Raw genomic sequence first — 20,617 nt, 5'->3', positions numbered from 1 at the left:
CCGTATATCTCTTCTTAATCAATAATGTAGCTGCATATAGACAATTGGCGAGTTAGTATCCAACTCAGGTGCCGCCATGTCAACCTCAGGGTGGACTACATGCTTCATCCATCAGATGATGGTACAAATAGCAAGCAAGCCTTGAGCGCAAGTAAGGATTAGCATCTAGTTAGGACAATCACTTGAGTGACCGAACACAATTCCAAATCAATCAATTGCATCCCAGTACCAGTCCCAATTCCAATCAAGGTGAAGCGTAAAGTCCCGCGTCAACTCCGAGGCATCACCATCTACCAGTCAGTCAAGTTGCTACTCCCTACTTGCTGTATTGTGTTCCATGGAACAGGTCATATCCTCTTCCGCAGTCTAGAACCAAGAATAGAATAGGCCCTCAATTGCCTCTGCGACCACCAGTGCTCATGAGTGTGATTTTCTGTTTCTTCTTCTTCTTTCCACCACCACCGCCGCCGCCACCACCACTATTATTCGGACGTGCATTGTTGTTATCCGTTGCCGACTCGATGGCCTGGATCTGCATCGCAAGATCAGCCGAATCAAACAGGTCCTCGTCTTTGAGCCAGCCGTCGTCAGCATTCGAACTCCGAACTGGCGCCATCTCAGGAGATCCATTGATCACCCGTGTGCCCCAGACTGTTCTCTGAGTCGATGGGCTGGTTGACATTTCCGCCAACGTCTCGAATCCTGGTCGAGGATCCGGGGGTGTGGCACCAGAATGACCGCTCAGTGGCTGGAACTCGGACATGTCCATCCGAGGGACATCCTCCTCCTCAAGTGGCTGGGGTAGTCTCTGGTACCCCGTCGTCTTGCGTAGGGCAGCTGCTTCGAGTCGCTCTGCTTGGAGGCGCTCCCGTTCCTCTTGCGTTTCTTTCTCGCGGTTCCGTTTCCGTCGCCGCTCGATTTCTCCCGAGAAAGACGCCAACGTCTCTGCTGGCACAATGTCTGTCCAGTCACATTCCAGGAAGCTGATGACACACCCGCGAGGAAGATGCCCGAGGTACTTAGCTCTCCTACGCAGTGCGTCGTCGACCACATGGCCGGTTGAGATGTGCTCGACGCGAGGGAGGAGAGTAGAGGGGAATGACGAGAAGGAGCCATACTTGGTTTTCAGGATGCGAATGTCCAGTGGTGAGAGGTAGAGATGAGGTGGGGAGCTGTAGAAGTAAAAGTCGGGATCTGCTGATTGCTTCCCGGAACTTGACCCTGGCCCGGCCGTTGGCTCCTCTGCGAGTTGAAGATCTGCCAGTTTCTCTTTAGAGGCTGTGACAGCTCGGATGGCCTTCTGAGACCATTCACCATCTTGACCAAACAGAGTCTCATCCTCCTTCGCCTGCTTCTCTAGCGAAGCGATTTCCTCGTCGAATTGAGCGCCCATATAATCCGTGGTGCCCTTCATCATGCGGGCGTAGTCCAGAACGTTGGCAGCGAAATGCCAGGGAATGTCGTCCCCGAAAGTGCGTGCCTCCGCGGCACCCTCCCGCGGGAGAGCCATCGTTGAGTGTGCACCCCGTGCCATTAATCGTAGCACGACGTCGTCACCAACTCTAGGTAGCGGGCTTTCCTGACCTGCATAAAACCGGACAGGTCGAACGTCTTGCATGTAAATCGAGTCCTCGCAGATGGGGCACTTCTTCCATTTTGGACCACGGTTTGCCTTTCCTTCCTCCTCACTGGAGCTTGAGTTCATAAACCGAATCAGACAAGGTAAACAAAAGATGTGCCCGCATTTCGCCATACGAGGAGCCACTGGCTCCGAAAGACAAATCGGGCATGATGAAGTCTGCGACTCGCTCGAAGCAATAATCTGCATCACCAAAGACCAGTCCAGGTGCGTGTCAGCATCCGACGACTGCTTGCTATAGGTTCCTTCTGGAGACAGGACAAAGCGGTAGTTGGCATGGACATATCTCGCCTTATCAACTGCGTGGTATCCAGATCCCAGCCCCCATGTTGGATTCCGTCTAGGATGTCTGGCATGCGTATGATGGTCTTGTACCGGTCGAGGCATCGAGTAATTGAGGAGATGGGTGATCGAAGTCTGGCCACGCCGACTGTTTGGGTTTCTGAACGCTCTTAATTCCGCCATCGCATCTTCGTCGTCAGGGCCGGTATTGGACCTATCTCCTAGGCCGGGTCGACGTTGACTCCGGTGCTGTTTTCGAGCGCCTTGAGCTTTCCGAGGCATGGATTGCGCTGACGAGGAGCCGGCCTGCGATGGCCGACGTGATGATTCAAAGCTCGACGTCGATGGTCCGGCCTGGATGGCTGGGGGGTTTGATGGCGCAGGGGCGGATTTTCCCACACTCGAGGTCGACGAACTCATGTTCGGTACGGTCGGTTCGAAGGTGTTTCAACCTTGGATCCGATGAGGCAGGCAGCCGCTTCAATGGGTTGGTTTCTTTGGCTGTGTCCCTTGTGGCGGGCTGACACCGGCTCGAGATCTCTTGCCTCTCGCCAGGGGAGAGTCAACGCTCAAGGTCCCAAGGAGAGAGAGGCAAAGAGTGGCAGTTCTGGTAGGTCTTGGCAAGGTAGATAGGATTGTTGAAACAGTAGTTGGAGGAAAGTAGGTTCACGAAGGGGTCCAGCTGGGACGGACCCCGTGGATGAATGGAGGTGGATCGAGCGAGTCACTCACTGGCGGGGCAAATCGTGACGGAGTTGGCGGGCTCGGCGGCGCAGGGGAATGGCGTTACCTGCCTGCAACATGAACGTTAGTCATCAACGGATGCCACTTGAGGCTATCACATGACCAGAGGCGTGACTTCTGGATATCCTCAACGACAGCACCAAAGCTATTCTCACGGTGGACTGATACAGACGGACTCATTGTCAAGTTGTATCCAACCTTCAAGCATCACTTCTTTTGACATGATGGATACTATGATACATGAATTCCGGTATCAATCAAAAGCATACGCGTAAAAACTGACTATCAACTAGGTATATGACGGAGATCCAGGCCCTCAGTGATCTCAACCACTCTCCTCTTCCTCATGGATCCAGGGGAATCATTGATAAACGAAGACACCAATCCCAAGAAAACGAAAGAAAAAGAAAACCCATAAGACGTTTCTGACACCACACTGTCATGACATTAGCTCATCTCACTCCACCCTCGCCTTGTCTTGTCTACTTGTGGTCGGACAGCTTGTGCTTGATCTTGCTGAAGATCGAGCTCAGTCGGTTGTGCTTCTTCTTTTGGGCAGTGGTCGAAGAGCTACCGTTAGCGGCGGGCTCAGCAGCCTTGGTCTCGGTGGCCTTGCTGCCGTTCTCAGCGGCTGAGGTACCGTTGCCGACAGCGGGAGTCTCCGCCTGGGGCTCAGGCTTAGCCTCAGCCTTGACCTCTTCAGGTTTCGTTACAGGCTCAACGGCGGGCTTGGCCTCCTCAGTCTTGGTCTCTTCCACCTTGGTCTCGGATTTGGCCTCCTCGGGCTGAACCACAGGGGCAACAACAGCAGCGGGCTCGGCAGCGGGCTTGGCCTCTTCCGCCTTGGTCTCCTCCACGGCAGGGACAGGCTCGGTCTCCTTCAGGAGTTCGGCCTCAACCTCCTTCTTGTTCTCGACGGCCTCGGTGCTGGCGGCAGCCTCAGGGGCCTTGCCGGCCTCAACGATAGACTCCTTAACCTCAGCGGGCACCTCAGGGGCAACAGCCTCAGTCTTGGTCTCCTCAACAGGGGCAACGGGGGCGACCTCCTTCAGGAGCTCGGCCTCGACAACCTTCTTCTCCTCGACGGCTTCGGTGTTGGCAGCAGCCTCGGGGCTCTTGCCGGCCTCGGTGATGGACTCCTTGACCTCAGTGGGGACCTCGGGGGAAACCTGCTTCGTCTCCTCGCTGGCAGGCTCCACCACGGCGTCATAAGTACCAGTGACAGGCTTGATCTCCTTGAGAAGCTCAGCCTCAACCTCCTTCTTCTCCTGAACGGCCTCAGTGTTGGCAGCGGCCTCGGGAGCCTTGCCAGCCTCAACGAGAGACTCCTTGACCTCGGCAGGGACCTCGGGAGACACCTCTTCTCGGATCTGCTCCTTGGTCTTGGCGTCCAGAGCCTCCTGGGCGGCTACGGGAAGCTTCTCCTTGACAGCATCAGGGAGGTTCTTGGCGGCGGCATCGGTGATGACCTCGGTCGCGTTGGTCACTACAGGAGCAGCCTTCTCCTCAATGGTCTCCTTGGCGGTGAGGCCGGCAGCAATGACGGCACCACCAGCAGTGGCAGCGAGAGCAGCCAGTCCAGCGTCCTGGGCCTTCTCGGACTTCTCGGTAGCCTGGCCAGCGGTGCCCTCAGAGGTAGCAGGGGCCTCAGGAACCTTCTCCTTCAACTCCTCCTCAACCTTGGCCTTCTCCTCGACGCCCTCGGCCACGGCGCTGGCTTCAGGGGCCGCGTCGGCCTTCTCTTGGCTCTCCTTGACAACCTCGGGGACAGCAGGCTTGGGCTCAAGGGGAACCTCGGCGGCGAGTGCCGCGGTGGTAGAAACAGGGGTCACAGTGTTGATGGCGACATCCTGAGCACCGATAATGGGGAGGCTGGACTCGGGGATGGTGTTGGCAGAAACGGGAGGGAGCTCAGTCTCAACACCAGGGATAGTGTCGCTCTTCTCGTACGACTCCTTGTCGAGCTTGACGTACTTGTCGGTGCTCTGGGCGGTGATAGACTCGGGGATCTTCTCGCCAGGCGCCAGGGTAATGGGGTTGCCAGCACCCTCAGAAGCGGGGAGAGGGTTGACGCTGATGGGCTTCTCCAGCTCGTTCGCAAGAGGCGCGATAGACACAGGCTTATCCAGCTCAGTCGCGGGTGTGGCGGGAAATCCGCCTGGAATGTCAGAAGGGGTCTCGAGGGGGTGCGCCTTCTCGTTCTCGGTGAGGGTCTCCTCGTCAGCGAGCGCAGGAACAGGCTTGCTCTCGGCCACCTTCTCGTCAAGCACCTTCTCAACGGGCTTTACCTCGATAGGTTGCTCGGAAGCCATCGCAGCAGTGGTAGATGTGGGGGTGACGGTGTTAAGAATGGCGGCGGCGGGGGTATCTTTTGTGATTTGGTCGGGGTTGAGGAAGTTGTTCACGTTGCCCTGAGTGTCAGGCTCGTTTGCTGCTGATTGGTTGATTACCCAGTTGCCGTCGACAACGAACTAGATGATGCGTGAGCGACAGCCTCTACAGTGAATGCGCAAAGGGTGAGGGTGAGGAGGAAGAGCAATTGGGTTCAGAAGAGGGGAGGAGGGGGGGTTTCAATCATCTGGTACGATGACGAAAAGGTCAATGGCGGGAGAGCTGAGGAAGGCGGGCAGGCAGGGTAGGTGCGGGTCTGAATGCAGGCACACTAGCGCGCAGCGCAAGCAAGCGCTGACTTGAAAGACGCCTTGGCGGCCAGGACAGCGCGAATCGACTTTGTCCCACGTCGCCGCCTGGCGCCAACATCTAGGGAGACTGGCATGACCTGCAAATGACCTGCAAAAAGGACCTGGGCCATGGGCTGAGGACGAGCAGGTTCTCACCGCTCCCCGCTCACTAACGCATTCCAGAACTGTCTCGAGCGTAGTTGGGTTGCGTCATACCGAACCGCGGGGGGTTGGTTGGGGATGGTGTGGGCGCGCGGTATGGGTCGTAGAGAACCCATGACATGACAGGCAGGGAAAAGGTCAGGCCTGGCGCAATCCCAATCCCCGATCCTAGCAGCGACCGCAAAAATTGACGAGCAGGGGTGGTTGGGATTACGGTAGCGTAGCGTAGCAGACGAGCCCAGACACCGCTCTTGTGCCTAAGAGCCTTTTAGGCTCATCATGACCCTGCAGATTGAGAGATGGCGATGCGCGGAGGGCACGGATTCCATAGCGGCACGGACACACGGTCGCAATCCGCCAGACCCAGACCCAGGCCAGTACCAGTACGAACAAGAGGCGGCGGCGGCGGCGCAACTGCTCGGTGGGGGGGATGGCGCTTTACCATGATCCATCTCTGCAGGGTTTGGTACGATGGTAGGATGGGCACGAGAAGCTTCTCCACGGTGACGAGAAAGGGGGGATGGATAATTGATGGTTCAATCCGGGATCGCGTGCATGGGGGAAACACCGAGTAGAGGGAGCTGGTGGTATCGCCGATCGAGGCACCAGTCGCTGACGCACCTTGTAGTAGATCTTGCTCGAGGCATCCTTGAGGTCGACCGTCTTGGAGAAGACATCGCCCGTCTTTTCGAGCTTGACGCTCTTGGTCCAGTCGTCGAAGGTACCGGTCACGTAGACTTCGTCGGCGGGATGCTCCCTATGAGAAAGCTCGGGGTTAGTCCAGATGTCTCAGACATTGTCCTAGTTCCAGAGTGCGACATGGAGCAACAATGGTGAAGGGGGTAAAGCTCCAGACAAAGCTCAACGAAAAGTGCTGCGCCGTAGGCACGCGACGTGTGCAGCTTCAAGGGTGAAGCCCAAGGGTGAAGCTTGCTTGAAGCTGTCGTCGCGATCGTCGCCGTCATCAAAAGGCAGATTGTTACATACCACTTGAAGGTGAAGCTGCCCATGGCTGCGATTCGTAGATATCAGATGCGGCGTTTGAGTCTGCGCAGTCGGAACGGGGAGCGAAGGAGTGAGGCAGCGAAGCCGGCGGCGTAGGTAGCGTAGATAGGGACGTAGGTTTGTAGGTAATGACGGATGGATGTTTTGATGTGGTTGTGGGAGAGAGTAGAATAGGATGGAAATGGTTGGGAGGAGAACCACGGGCGGTAGGTAGGCACCAGGACGGGTCTGGTCTGGCGTCGGTCAGGCTGGGGGGACCGAAATTAAAGATTGTCGGCGGTAACGGGGGGGAGCTTCAGTAAGAAAGAAAAAATAAAAGTACACCACCGCAACCGCCACCCGTACCGACGCAGGGATATTATTAAGCGATTCGGAAGAGCTGGTTTTGCCGAATCCAGTAGAAATGGCGAAATGGGCGAGGCGATAGGTACGAGCGAGAAAAAAGGAGAGGGCTTTGTAGGTACGACGTTGATACGGTACGGTGCGGTGAGGGAGCAAAGTAGGTGAGGATGTAGAGATAAGAGGGCCTGTGGGCGGAAGCAGTGTGCGAAAGCGGAAGTTGATGATGAAAGACAGAAACACGTGGGGGCAAGTTTTGGATTTCAGTCCATAATGTTATGTACGAGGGCGGCAAGTATCAGGAATTAACGAAAAATTGGTGGTACTGTAGGAGAAGGAGGAAGAGGTCAAACCCTGGAAAGCTTCGAGGTTTCCTCCTTGGAGCTTTGAACAGAGCTTGTACAGAGCTCGGTGAATCACAATAGCAGTGACGACACATCGACGATGATGATGATACCCTGAACCGTCCTGTTGCAGGTTGCGCAACCATCCATCCAAAGATGCAGTACTAATGGTGAATGTATGGATGCCAACATACGGGCCTGCTTGGGCACCTTCTTCCTTGCCTGATGCCCTCATTGCAACCATCATTGTAGTCATGCTGGGCCTCCATAGGCAAGTCGACAAGCGCCGAGAGCTGGGAAGACCCATGAACAACAAAGCAAGCGCCGCACACTGCTGCAAAAACGCATTCTTGCAGGGTGGGCACGCAGCTGCGGTTCCTCTTCGACTGCCCATAAGTGGAGACGCGACACCTTGTCTCTGACGACATGGGCAATTTCATGGCGTCGTTCGGTTGAGTGAGACCTTTCTCCTCTACCGCATCCGGGGCTTGCAGGCCGCCATCCCCAATCCTTTCGTGGCATGGATGATGGTTTAGTGAGAGTGGCTGGTAATTGGTAGCAGTCTGTTTCGACTCAACTACGAGGCTGTCGTTCAAGTGTAGATATCCAAACCTACAGTACCTGGCTAGCTACGGATAGTCGGAGCATCACACTGCTAGCTCCATCTTGTCCGAGCTACACCTACCTTTCCTTACCTGAGGTAGGAAATAGATGGACGCGATGCTGGGGTAGCTTGGTAGGGTAGCATCGCACGAGTACCTGGGCTAGACCTCGCCATGGCTGGCTGGTCCTGGGGAAGCCCGGAGCTCCATAGGTACGGATAAGAACCGGACCTTTTTTGTCTCTGAGGTGGTCGGTGAAATGGTGACCGACACGCATCTCGTCAACGGTCTCGGCAAGCCAAATTTGCTTTGTTGTTTCCCGCATCATCTCGTCTGAATCATATGGATCACCTGCATCCTCGTGACAGCCCCAATATTGCATCAAGTTGCTTTGCTTGTGCATGCCTTTGCTTTTGTCCTGCCCGTCATGACACCACGCGGTCATGTCCGTGTTAGCCAGTGACCGACGTTTTCCTGTCAAAATGTTTTGCATCGTTTCATAGAATTAGGGCTCACTTTCCTGCCGCACATGTTGAAACCCAGCCCGTCGATCAAGCAAGCCGGCGAGGATCCGGAGCCAGGGTCAGGAACTGAAGTGTCTGTCTGGTGGGGAGGCGGTGTGCGCGTATATGCAGAAATCACCGGAATCATTCGACACTGCAGCTAAAAAAGATTCGAGTTGGAATTATGTACGTATGAAACAGGCGGTCTCAGGAACGTGTTGGGTCAAAAGATATCGTGTACATGATATGTTTTTCTGAAGGAGCGGTAGAGAGATATACGAATACGCCTTGGAGTTTGAGCGGTCACAGATGTGTGTGCGTGCGTGTGCGTGTATGTGCGAATGTTGAGCATCTGCCAACGTAGAAATCATGACATTCGTTCATCCAATGTCAGTGCAGACACGAAACTGGCCCTTGCTCCCGCTCTTGCTTTTTCTTGCACACCTTGTAAGTGCATGTTATAACCAGCCCCAGGGTAGTAACTTGGGACCCTTCGTGCATGGTTCCTGGAAATGGATCCATTCGCGGATGACTGGATGATCCAAAAGAGGGCACTTGTTGACTATATCTGCCGGGGTTTAGATCGATACAGGGAGCTTGAAAATGATAATTGATTTCATGTTACACTTCTACTGTTGGAAAGTCTATTGCTGGCAACTCTTGAGGTGACCCGGCCTGGCCCAATCTCATCACAGCTCCTCCTTTGCCGATGCTTTGACGTTGTTGGCCTTGAGTACCTGGGCCTTAATATCAAACTTCATGCTATGATCTTCAGGCTGGGAGTGCTCGATCCAGGCGACAACTCCGCCGTCCACGGGTGTGGTATCGTATTTGGTCAGATCGACAAGTTGGTCTAGATGACATCGTGTAAGTTACTGTCACAGCAAAACCAGACATCCCTATCACACTGGAAACTTTGATGACTTACCCTTGCACTTGCTTGCCTCAGCTGCCCAGAGAGGAAGGACTCCGTAAAGAGCACCTGGCGCAAAGATGGCAACCTTTTGTTCGTCGGTGGAGCGGTCGATCTTGCCGGCGGCTGGGAACTTGACAACATGTTCCAACTCATCTTCCTCCGTCTTGGGCTTTTCAAGGATAGCGAAGAGCGCCTTTCCCTTGCCATCGGAGCGTTCTTGTTCTTCGACCCATTCACGAACAGTGAGAGGCAGTTTGTCATAGTCCATCAACAGAAGGCTACGGCCGTGGAGGTGATAATCCAGACCAGACCATCCACCAGGGTATTCCTTTCCCTCAAACACTTCCTTCAAGCCCTTCGCCCAAGGCTTAAGCCCATTAGGTGGAGGGTCCGTCAATTCGTGAAGGGTGTACTCGAGCGCGCTGAAGCTGGTCTCGACCTCGCAGGCAGGTTGGAATGCAGACATGGCCTCCAGAGCGAAGGGGTTCTTCCAGTCGAAACCTTGGACCAAGTCGACAGGTGGCGGCTGGCGCATCTGGAAGGCTTGCGTAGCCCCGGCCAGCAAGACGGAAGCTAGAGATCCGGTGATTCTGGAGCCCTTCATGGTTGTGGTGTTTTGGCGATGTTGCTAGTGAAGCTCTTGGTGACAATTGTTAAGCAATAGATCTCGATAATTAAGGAACATGAATCTCACGACTTTACTGAAATCATCATGACTTATAAACTTGAGGATCTTATGATGCGAGGTCAATTGCATCGTTGTCCTCTTCGGAGTCTTGGGCCCGAGTTTCCCTTTCAGGGTATTCATATCGGCTCATGTTTCTCAGGCGGGGGCAATTCCGAATATTATCACCTCCGGCTAAAGTGATGAGTGAAGGTATTGGCTGCAAAATAGTCATCATGTGAATAGGAAGTTTTAATTGCATTGATCCCAAGATCGAATCTGGCATATCGACAGATCTCATCTTGGTCGCCATGAGTTGAGGTTTGACCCGTGCTGCTCGGCTACTTACACTCAATCTTACCGTCGGGTCTTCAAGAGAATTAAAGCCCGCACAATGAACCGGCAAGTGAGTCACCGGCCTTGCTTATGTCTTATAATAATAAGGACGCGTAGTTCAGATGGCCAACTCCACAGCAGCCATTGGAGGGTTCGTATCGCAACACCATGTAACACCACAAAGGGTAACTGCGCGTTATTGCCTTGCGTAACACTAGAGATGAACCATGTAGTGCAAGGCTATGCTTTTCGAGCTGAAACAAGTTTAATGGAAAGATGTTTGGGGCCAAAAAGGCCTCCCAATCTCTAAACTCTGCTGCGCCTGATCGCCTCAGCCATCTTGATGCCGAGTTAACCGGAGGATTCTAATAGTCTGAGCCCCTGAACCAACCCACGTTCTACATTGCACAGCTCCACTACCAAAAGTCTGAAATGGTGGTAGGTTTGAGAGATGGCATGTATGTAATTCCTCGAGTACAAAGATTTGAATATGCCATGTGTATGTTTATTGTCGCCAAGTCTGAGTAGCGGCGATCTCGCATCAGAACCACAATGCCCAGTCGGTCCTTCCCGAGCCGCCACACAAGTCTCTAGGTCTCAGCCCAAGCTTTCGTAATACCAGTGTCTGGATGGAACACCATCCTTGGGCTGTCAGCTCGTTCTAGACTTCAACTAGCGTCCATCCCAACGCCAACTTCGCCCAGTAGGGCTACGCGGACTCTCCACAATGCTGCGCCCCGTGCCATCCTCCCCCAGCTTCGAAATCACCTTGCGAGCCGGATCCGGAACTAGGTGTGAGGGTTATGTTTGGTATGCTCGTCGAGTTGTTATTAAACTCCATGGCTCGCCATGGGTTGCTGATCACAGCCAAAGCAGCTTGGCGAGCAGATCACTTAGACGGGCACCATGGCGACGAAACCAGCAGATGTTGAAACACCCGAGAAGAAGGGTCTGGCGGCAAAGGCTAACACTAAGAAGTCCTGGCCGTTGTGGAAAAAGTTGACCCTCATCGGCGCGGCTCTTGTCATCATTACGGCGTTGGCGGTTGGACTCGGTGTTGGCTTAACACGAGGGAAAGGAAGCGACGACAGCGACAACAGCAACTCGGATTCAGACACCAGCGACGATCACGACTCTGCCCTTAAAGCTCGCGGTAAAACATGGCAGCCCAAGGTCGGTTCCCCATGGCAGATCGTCCTCCTAAAGCCCATCAAGCTCAACGACGACGGCACCGCCGACGACCTTGAGCCTAACGTGGGCATCTACGACCTTGACCTCTACGACAACGATGCAGAAACCTTTGCAGCACTTCGCAAGGCTGGCAAGAAGATCATCTGCTATTTTAGCGCCGGCTCGTGGGAGAATTGGCGCGACGACAAGAACCAGTTTACAAAGTCGGACCTGGGCAAGACGCTTGACGGATGGCCCGATGAGAAGTGGCTCAACTTGAGGAGTCAGAATGTGCGCAATATCATGAAGAAACGCATCAAGCTTGCTGCGCAAAAGGGTTGTGATGCTATTGACCCTGATAATGTGGACGGCTATGTAAGTCTCCCACCTTGTCAGCGCGAACCAACTAACACGGCAATAGCAAAACGACAACGGCCTCAAACTCACCGAAGAAGACTCGATCTCATACATAAAGTTCCTTTCTAAGGAAGCAGCCAAATACAACATGTCGACCGGCCTCAAAAACGCCGGAGACATCATCACCTCGGTCCTCCCCCACGTCGCCTTCTCCGTCAACGAGCAATGCATCCAGTACAGCGAGTGCGAGACCTTTGCCCCCTTCATCAAGGCCAAGAAGCCCGTCTTCAACATTGAGTATCCCACTGGCGCGCCCAAGGTCAAGGATGCCGATCGACAGAGGATCTGCTCGCAGTCGGGCAAGGCAACGGGGTCGAAGAACTTTAGTAAGGTCATCAAGAAGATGAACCTTGATGGTTGGGTCATGTATTGTCCCAACGATACATACACGACTGAGACGGAGGATTGACGGGGTTGAGTATCTATAGACTTTTATTTCTGGCGTCTTTGTAATTGCATAGCGATGGGTAATGCTGGGTACTTGTTAGAATCGAATACAACCTTACGGAGCTGCTTTGTCGTTGATTGATTAAGTATATATCTTCCTTGGCGTGCATGCAGCACGCCCAAGTGTTCATGCATTTTGACCCTTGCCGTTAACCCATATCTCATGACCTTTTGTAACCCCTGAACTGTTTGCCCCAAACACCACCTTGAACCTGCCACCACCGTAAGGTACATCGCCCCCTCCAGCCCTAACATACAAGTGCAAGTTGCGTCAAAGCACAACTATACCAACCCGCCAGCGCCACAACGCAGACCAATGTGAAAAGATGGGGGTATCCTAACAAGAAGGCTTGTCCAAAACCTCGCCTTACACAACCGACCGACCGACATTAGACGTAAAAGAACAGCTAGAAACATGGCTTTCAACCATACTTCATGTTGTCGCCATAAACTTCGACCCTCCCTCCTGCTTAAACAGCCAGTCGCTGTTGGCATCGACCATGAAGTTGGTGATATTAAACTCGTTCGAGGCTCCCAGGCCAGGAGGTCCATTGTCATTCGATGTGTCCATGCTGTTGTCTGCTGGCGCTGGAGTTCCATTCACACCGGCAATGTTCTCGCCTCCAAACGGCAGGCGAGGAACGTTGAAAAAGTCAAAGACATCGAGATATTCAAGTTCGTTTGGTGCTGGCGTCCTCGCTGGTGTGACACTGGGCAATCGACTCAGCGCTGATCCACCTTGGTTCGGCTGCCGAGAGATGAGGAAGTCCAGATCGAATGCCGTGCGTCGCATGTCAGACAGTATCTTGACAGAGCTAGGGGTTATGCCGTCGCCCTGTCGCTCACTATCGCGGTGCTCATCCAGGACTCTTTGTAGTAGTTGGCAGTATCGAGCGGCAACAGGCCAGAACCGACCCATATCGCGGAGGCTGTCGACAAAGAAGGAAATCTGAGGTGACAACTTGTGCTCAACTGTTGAGCCATGAACAAGGAGTAGTCGTGCTGACACCCAAAGAGTAAATGCAAAGGGGGGACCCAGCTTGGCCAACATCCCGTTATTCACTACGAATTCTCCCAGCGCAGCCACATTCTCCACGGCGCTGTGGCACCGTTGAGATGCACTATAAGACGGAGTGAAGATGGGGGACCTTGTCGTCGGGTAGGCAGCAGACGAATGAAGGCGGATGACAGCTGTGTGGTACGTGGCGTGAAGCATGACCCAGGCACAATTGATGTTCTTACTGCCCGGGTGGAAAAGCTTGGCCATGTTGCCAAACTCGCCGGGGAGGCCAAACTTCCACGACGTCAGCATGTTGTCCAACTCCTTGTACCGCATCTGCCATTGCTCCACGTCGCTCAAGGCACTGATATCAACTGGTTGCTTCAAGAACTTGTGTATCTTGGAAAGAATGCCAAGAATCTCGATGTAGTACGCAAAAGCGCCAAGATTCTCGGGCTGGTCGATGTCGTGGTCTGGGGAGCCCGAGTGGTTCACATCAGTGCGGAACCACCTGGTGTCCACCTTTTGATTCTTGATCCACAGATCGTCGCGGCAGGGCAACGTCCTGTCTATTTCCCGGTCGTCGAGGGCAAACTCGAAGGCTGTTGCGATCGTTGCGTATCGGTCGAGCAGGTAGATCATCCAGAAGAGTCGACGTCGCGCCTCTTCTTCAATAAAGTCTTTAGGCTCCGAAAGAGTCATGGCACGCAAGGTATAAATTGAGAGGTAATGGGGGGACACTGTCGACGAGGTGATTTCTACAGCCAGGCCAAGTTGTACCACGGAGCGGGTGATGAGCGCCATGATGTTCCATCCCGGAGGCCCATTGCCGCCACCGACGAGATCGAGGGCGAGAATGACAAGAGCTTGCAGGGACTTGACTGATGAGTTTCCCATGCCGTAAAGGAGGACTCGTTCTTTGGAAACCCTGTGGTAGTGCTCCCGTCGTTCGTCGGTCAATCTCGCATCTGTCGAGTAGCGCATTGCCGTTGCCACAATCGCGTGGAGGAGGATTCGATCAGTCTCGTCGAGTGTAGACGGACCGAATAGGGTATCTAGGGTTGTTTTGCGGTGAAGGATAGGGCACCAGGTGTTGATGTGCTTAAAGTAGAGGTCGACAAGGGCGTAGAGAAGGTCGTATGGTGGCATATCCCGGTCGGGGGTGGTAGTTCCAGGGGCTGCCGACATTGCTGCTGTGGGAGAATGAATGTTGGGTTGTACAGAGTTGTAGTAGTCTTGCGCAGCTGCACTGGGCTGCATGGGCGAGATCTGAGAAGCCGCCGTCATGGGAGGCAGCTGCACATGATTCCCATTCTGAAAGCCATCGCTCACACCAGGAGTACGGGCAACGCCAAAGTCGACGCTTTGGGTGCTTGGCGCAAAACCAGAGCTGGGAGCTTTCTGCCCAAACAAAGCAGAGTCGGTCTGAGGAGTACGGACGGGTTCGGAGGGTCGAAAGACGTGAGGACCATCGTGTGGCGTTCCTTGATCGCTGGGAAGACTTGGGTTGCTATGTCGGACGCTGGCAGCAAGGGCAGGATTGGTGTTGGCTGCCAGAGTGGCTTGAAGGATTTCGGCATGAGAGCGCAAGATCTCTTCGAGCTTGTCGAGACGCTGTTCGAGTTCGCGACCGTAGCCAGCTCTCAAGCCAGGCTTCTTGCGCTCCTTGTACTCGCAGACGGCGCCATTTCGGCTACACCAACCACAAGAGGGTTGACCACGATCACATTTGACCTGTAAAGACGAAGTGCATTCAGTATATGTTGTTGAGAGTACCGCCAAGACCCAGCGGAGAACTGGGACAGGTATCAGAACATACCTTTCTTTGCTTGCACAGCTCACACCTGGGGATGACAGAGTTAGCTTGAGCATTGCCGGTGTTCGTTATCTCGAAAGGCAAGGAAGGCTGGAAGAAGGTCGCAGTATTGGGGTTGGGGTTGGGGGTGGGCTCGGTGATGGGTGGATCTATGGGCGAGGGTGAAGATTGGGGTGAAGATGCAGCCGTGTGCGGTGACATGGTGTTTAGGATAGAAATAGTATAAAAGTGTAGATAAGATCCGACGCAGATCTTAAAACTGGATCCAACAATTCAAATGGGTGATACTCTGACCCAAGAATGAAGCCCGAGCAAGGTAGGGAATCCACGATCGCGACAATGACTTGAGTGTACAGAACAGACAGACAAACAAAAAAAGAGGGGAGCATGACTGGGACTGGGCATGAGAGCCAGCAGCAGCAGCCAGCGTCGCGACTTACGAGACCGAGATGGGCCGTTTCCTTTTCCCGTTGCGACATAGGGTCTCCTGGTCGCCATGATCATCGTCATCGCTGAGAAGCTGGTTGGCCTCGTCGCTATCGATCTCGGTCGTGGGCGGGCGATTCTCTACCGAGACATCGCCCGAGTTCTTGCCCACCCCGTTGTGCATGGCCTCGAGGGTGAGAGAAGAATCGGGATGCCCTTGTCAGAGACCTCGCGTGTCGGTGCGATGAAAGTGCGAGCTCAGCAACGGTCGTGTGAGTGAGCGGAGCGGTGCGAGTGGTATGCGACAAAGGGCTGGATACGCGGGAACGGGCAAAAATGCGGTGCAGGGAGTTTGGAGTCTCTGCAGAGGAAGCTCGCGATCCGGGACAATGGTTCGCGCGAGAAGGAGAAAGATCTCCCGAGGGCCCAAGGGGAGGATGGAGAAGTAAGAGGAGAAAGACTCGAAGCATGCACCGTACCCCAGGCCAAGGTCAGGTACCTAACTTTGCCATATGGATACCGAGGCGGCTGCACAACCTGGTAGCCCAGGTAGGTATTTAGGCAATACCGCGGATTGCCGACACGTCTCTTTTGGTAGGATAAAACTTATGAGCTGCTCATTCTCCTTTGTCAAAGTCACCTGTCTCTTGTTTCTCCTTTGTCGCTTTTTGCTGGCTTTGGGCCTCGGACGGACGGGGAGTGAGTGGCGCCTCAGACCGGGCCTGGTCAGAGGTGGGCCGAGGTGGGCTACGGGCTAAGGGCGAGCTGTCAGAGCTCCAGCTCTTCGGTGTACTTCCGTTGACCGGGAGCCGCAAATAAAATTGAGCGACGGGAGAAGAAGAGATTTTCTGTAATCCTTTTTTTGCAATCTTGAAGCTATTGAGATTCAGCCAGCAGAATAGCACGGCTTCAGGGGGAACAAGGGGGGGTGAAGGGGGAGGGCCATAGCGCTCTTCCTCGGAGGCTTGTGAACTGAATTCGATCTCTGGTGATGGGATGGCGGATGCGGAGAGGAAAGAACCGAGCACCCTCGTTCGTACCTGCCCAAACCTTCCCTTCACCTGGCGCGACCAAGCTCTTTCCTTTAGCGGGGAGCACTATGTTGTACAATGATTGGTGGATGGCTCGGCAAGTGGGCCGGCATGGCAAGTCACTTGCCCCGGACCGGCAAGGGGTCATCTCCTCCCATGATGCTCTCGTGCGAAAGGGTTTGTTTACCAAGAAGAAGCGGTCACTGTTTTGTGAGCTGGTAAAGTGTCTGGAACATGTTGTTTATCAAAAGATTCATCCTGGGATATCATGAAAGGAGACACCACCAGATTATATGACTTTTTGGCCGTCCACAGCCCATGACCTTTCCCGGATCTTCACCCTCCACTTCCCCCAAAATCTCAGCCCCCGTTCTTCATAACCCCCGTCCACCCCGCAATCTTCCACAAACCCGCCACCAGAAAAAGCCGAGCCGCCAAAAAAACGATCTCGGGTTCAACAGCGTTTTGACAACCTTGGACAGCAGATGCACACCTCACTGATTTCTTCATCAACTGCCGCAAACAGAAACCCCCACGAGGCACAAAACGTCGCATGCGCACTGCACTGCACATAACCCATCATCCATGGATCCCGCGTACACAGCCGGCGCACAACGAAGTTCTCGACCAGTCCCCTGCAAAACAAGGAGAAAATTGGGCCCCATGAGCCGCCACTAAGCTACCCGACCACCCAGTCCAAGAAATAAATGGCATACTGCAGGTAGGCAATGAGACCTTTGCCGGGCTATATAGACATAAGTTAGATCAGAATAAATAAGTAAAAATATAAAATAAATAAATAATATTCTAAACTCTACATAAATTCTTAGATTTATAATCATAAGCCTTTTATGCTATGATTCAGCGGATTAAAAGGCAGAGTAGGTACTTGCGAAGTGTGCCATTTTTTTCTTGGACCACTAGCCGACCAAAAAGTCTCAAAACCCCGACGACCACCGAGAAAAGGTGGAGCTGTCCACACAGTTGGAGATGGATCCATTCACAACGCCATCGCTCGGTGCATCTCTGCCCGACGATTGCATCGCCATGTCGGTAATCCGGCGGAATTCAAACCCCCACCACTTATCCGGAGGCGCCTCTGCCGGCTCCTGCCCGCTTCAGCAGGCATCACAAGACCGGTAATCCATCGTGAGCTGCCTAGAGGCGCGCGACTCGGCTACAATTGAATGATACGTGATCGGCTGGAATTATCTTTAACCCACCTGCAGTGCCACCGGCGCTTCCTTTGTAAAGCAGCCAAGCCCCAGCGTGTTGTGGTCATCTTCTCCCCAACTCATTCTCACTCTCTTCTTTCTTTCTTCCTCCTCATCCTCGACTCGTCGCAATCAACTCTTTTCCATCGCCCTTCTCTTGATAGTGACATTGAACGAAAACGACAACAAGATGGCTACTGCTAGAGATTTCCCCAAGATCAAGGCCATAAGGTCATTCATCATTGGTGGTGTTGGATCAGGTAAGAACCCCTCTCCCGCGTTGCCCGACTCTCAATTGAGAAGAGGGGTAATTCCTCAAGCCGTCTGAGCGCGTCCATGACCGCCTAGATGGTTTAGTATGACAATTGCTAACTCGCGAGCTAGGTGGTGACTATCACAACGTCAAGGGCGGTCACTGGCTCATTGACAGCGATATCTCAACACCTTGCTCGAGATGGGAGCAGTACAAGAAGTCTCGAACCAGCTGGGGCATCAACGTGCTTGGCTCGTTCCTGGTTGAGATTGAGGCTACGGATGGCACTGTTGGCTTTGCTACTGGCTTTGGAGGTGAGTTCGATTCTCGACATTCAGCCTGACTATGGACTTCGAACCATCCAATGAAGGCTCTATGAACAACAAGCGACTGACAGGTTATTCTCAGGTCCCCCTGCTTGCTGGCTCGTCCACCAACACTTCGAGCGTTTCCTCATCGGTGCCGACCCCCGCAACACCAACCTTCTCTTCGAGCAGATGTACCGTGCATCCATGTTCTATGGCCGCAAGGGTCTGCCAATCGCCGTCATTTCCGTCATCGACCTTGCCCTCTGGGATCTTCTGGGCAAGGTGCGCAACGAGCCCGTCTACCGTCTCATTGGTGGAGCTACAAAGGAGCGCCTCGACTTCTACTGCACCGGCCCCGAGCCCACAGCCGCCAAGGCCATGGGATTCTGGGGAGCCAAGGTCCCCCTGCCCTTCTGCCCCGATGATGGTCACGAGGGTCTGCGCAAGAACGTCGAGTTCCTCCGCAAGCACCGTGAGGCCGTCGGCCCCGACTTCCCCATCATGGTCGACTGCTACATGAGTCTCAACGTCTCTTACACAATCGAGATCGTCAAGGCGACTCTGGATCTCAACATCAACTGGTGGGAGGAGTGCCTGTCTCCCGATGACACTGACGGCTTCGCTCTGATCAAGCGAGCTCACCCTCAGGTCAAGTTCACCACTGGTGAGCATGAGTATTCGCGATTTGGTTTCCGCAAGCTCATCGAGGACCGCAACCTGGACATCATCCAGCCCGATGTCATGTGGCTCGGTGGTCTGACTGAGCTCCTCAAGGTCGCCGCTCATGCTGCCGCCTATGACATTCCCATCGTTCCTCACGCCAGTGGCCCTTACAGCTACCACTTCCAGATCTCTCAGCCCAACACCCCCTTCCAGGAGTACCTTGCCAACTCTCCTGATGGCAAGAGCGTGCTGCCCGTGTTTGGTGATCTCTTCATCGATGAGCCCATCCCCACCAAGGGCTTCCTGACAACGGCGGACCTGGACAAGCCCGGTTTCGGTCTGACCCTCAACCCGGCTGCCCGAGCCAAGCTGATTCCCAGCGACTACCTACTCAAGATGCCCGCTGTCCCTACCCTGGCTCCCCCCAGCCCTCCCAACGAGAAGGAGGAGGAGAAGTCAGAGACCAAGGAAGAGTCCAAGCCCAACGGTGTTGTTGAGCAGCTTGCGGCCAAGGTCGAGGGCCTCACCACCTCAACGGCTGCTTAAATGGCCGGATCGCTAGAGGATATTATACCTTGGTATGGATCCAGCATACGCTTCTAGTACTCACCCAGGATTTGTGGTCGCAGTCAATGTTTCAATGCGATCGCATGATGAGGGTCCGGATGGGGAAGAAAGACTTGGGTATAAACCGTTGCATACACAAAGTACAGTGTTTTGCCTGACCTGCAAAAGGGTTTCGAATTATCTAGGCATGAGATTTGCATTGCATTTTATAGTTTTGGGATGATTTCAAAGATACGAAGCATTTCCATAGAGTGAATTGAAAAACACGTTAAAAAGATGTGACTCTGTTTAACTATAGTGAGATGGATAATTAGATGTAAAGTTAAGTTAAGAAACCCTACTTTATTGATGTGTCGGTTGTTGAGCGTCTATGTCATAAGTTGACTTTAATTGCTGGATATCATCACCAAGTCATCAAACGCCACCAAAGACATGTCGTTGAAATATACCCCAGGCATCAGAAACGCAGAGACCCACGAAACGAGAAAATCCCACGATCATGGTTGTGGCCCACCCTTGGATGGCGCTTTGTGCGTGCACACCCCTCTTAGAGAAATAGACGCGACTGTGAGCATCGTGAGATTTTTTTTTTCTGGGGGTCAGAAACGGTGACCGTCGGAGAGTTGCGCCACTCACAGACGGTGGCCGTTTTTGTTACCACTTCTCGTGACCACACTTCACGATGCTTCTTCCAACCCCAGCACGAGCCGTTGGCTCGAGCGGTGGGTAGGGGTTTTTGTGGGAACCCGTACGTTCGGTGCCGTGTGTGTGTGAGCTGCAGCAGGGGGGAGTGAAGGGATGCGAGATGGCATGTCAAGGGGGTTCACGATCTTGGGTATGACAAAAACTCACGATCGCCTCATGTTTTTGGTGTGTTTTTTCACCTTGATCATATGTTTCTCTGAAAGGTTTCCTTTTGCTGCCAAGAAGCCTTCCCGTGTTTCCGCGGACTCAAAAAGACCCTCTTTCTTTCGCAATTCGCCCCGCCGGCACCTCGCTATAAAACACACCGAGCCGATGATGGGAGATCCATCATCTCGAAGAATCTGATTTGCCACGTTTGCCCCTCGCTCTGTAGTGCACCGAGG

The 20,617-nt window shown here is 53.7% G+C and overlaps 6 protein-coding genes across 6 annotated transcripts; 2 read left to right on the top strand and 4 right to left on the bottom strand.

Moving 5' to 3' along the window:
• Positions 1–391: 391 nt before the first annotated feature.
• NECHADRAFT_41507 (uncharacterized protein) lies at positions 392–2,341 on the bottom strand (the record flags this gene model as incomplete). The annotated part of the gene is made up of 1 exon (XM_003050662.1): positions 392–2,341. One exon carries the CDS (start codon positions 2,339–2,341, stop codon positions 392–394), a length of 1,950 nt encoding a protein of 649 aa, XP_003050708.1.
• Positions 2,342–2,823: 482 nt separating this feature from the next.
• On the bottom strand, positions 2,824–6,518 carry NECHADRAFT_104398 (uncharacterized protein; the record flags this gene model as incomplete). Its single annotated transcript, XM_003050661.1, has 4 exons — positions 2,824–3,450; positions 3,523–5,136; positions 6,130–6,265; positions 6,496–6,518. 4 exons carry the CDS (start codon positions 6,516–6,518, stop codon positions 3,148–3,150), a joined length of 2,076 nt encoding a protein of 691 aa, XP_003050707.1. The 3' UTR covers positions 2,824–3,147.
• Positions 6,519–8,906: 2,388 nt separating this feature from the next.
• NECHADRAFT_69209 (uncharacterized protein) lies at positions 8,907–9,874 on the bottom strand. Its single transcript, XM_003050660.1, has 2 exons — positions 9,230–9,874; positions 8,907–9,154 (listed from the first exon to the last, which is right to left on the bottom strand). The coding sequence occupies exons 1-2, from the start codon at positions 9,819–9,821 to the stop codon at positions 8,991–8,993; spliced, it is 756 nt and encodes a 251-aa protein (XP_003050706.1). The 5' UTR covers positions 9,822–9,874; the 3' UTR covers positions 8,907–8,990.
• Positions 9,875–11,105: 1,231 nt separating this feature from the next.
• Positions 11,106–12,317, top strand: NECHADRAFT_100455 (uncharacterized protein). Its single transcript, XM_003051043.1, has 2 exons — positions 11,106–11,762; positions 11,809–12,317. Exons 1-2 carry the CDS (start codon positions 11,124–11,126, stop codon positions 12,211–12,213), a joined length of 1,044 nt encoding a protein of 347 aa, XP_003051089.1. The 5' UTR covers positions 11,106–11,123; the 3' UTR covers positions 12,214–12,317.
• A 367-nt stretch (positions 12,318–12,684) lies between these two features.
• NECHADRAFT_41027 (uncharacterized protein) lies at positions 12,685–15,677 on the bottom strand (the record flags this gene model as incomplete). Its single annotated transcript, XM_003050659.1, has 2 exons — positions 12,685–15,070; positions 15,508–15,677. 2 exons carry the CDS (start codon positions 15,675–15,677, stop codon positions 12,685–12,687), a joined length of 2,556 nt encoding a protein of 851 aa, XP_003050705.1.
• A 2,251-nt stretch (positions 15,678–17,928) lies between these two features.
• NECHADRAFT_69203 (uncharacterized protein) lies at positions 17,929–19,864 on the top strand (the record flags this gene model as incomplete). Its single annotated transcript, XM_003051042.1, has 3 exons — positions 17,929–17,998; positions 18,123–18,305; positions 18,400–19,864. The coding sequence occupies 3 exons, from the start codon at positions 17,929–17,931 to the stop codon at positions 19,506–19,508; spliced, it is 1,362 nt and encodes a 453-aa protein (XP_003051088.1). The 3' UTR covers positions 19,509–19,864.
• Between the last annotated feature and the right edge of the window lie 753 nt (positions 19,865–20,617).

The sequence above is a fragment of the Fusarium vanettenii genome (genome assembly GCF_000151355.1).
Source record: "Fusarium vanettenii 77-13-4 chromosome 5 genomic scaffold NECHAsca_5_chr5_3_0, whole genome shotgun sequence".
Lineage (NCBI taxonomy): Eukaryota > Fungi > Ascomycota > Sordariomycetes > Hypocreales > Nectriaceae > Fusarium > Fusarium vanettenii.
Note: the sequence above shows the minus strand (reverse complement) of the source record. Positions and strands in the feature narration are given on the sequence as shown.

Bases quoted from the DNA above. Each gene is read 5' to 3' on its own strand.
- NECHADRAFT_69209 (XM_003050660.1), bottom strand. From the start codon at position 9,821: ATGAAGGGCTCCAGAATCACCGGATCTCTAGCTTCCGTCTTGCTGGCC. The intron at 9,155-9,229 runs GTAAGTCATCAA...GATGTCATCTAG, and splicing joins TGAGGCAAGCAAGTGCAAGG to ACCAACTTGTCGATCTGACC.
- NECHADRAFT_100455 (XM_003051043.1), top strand. From the start codon at position 11,124: ATGGCGACGAAACCAGCAGATGTTGAAACACCCGAGAAGAAGGGTCTG. The intron at 11,763-11,808 runs GTAAGTCTCCCA...ACACGGCAATAG, and splicing joins CTGATAATGTGGACGGCTAT to CAAAACGACAACGGCCTCAA.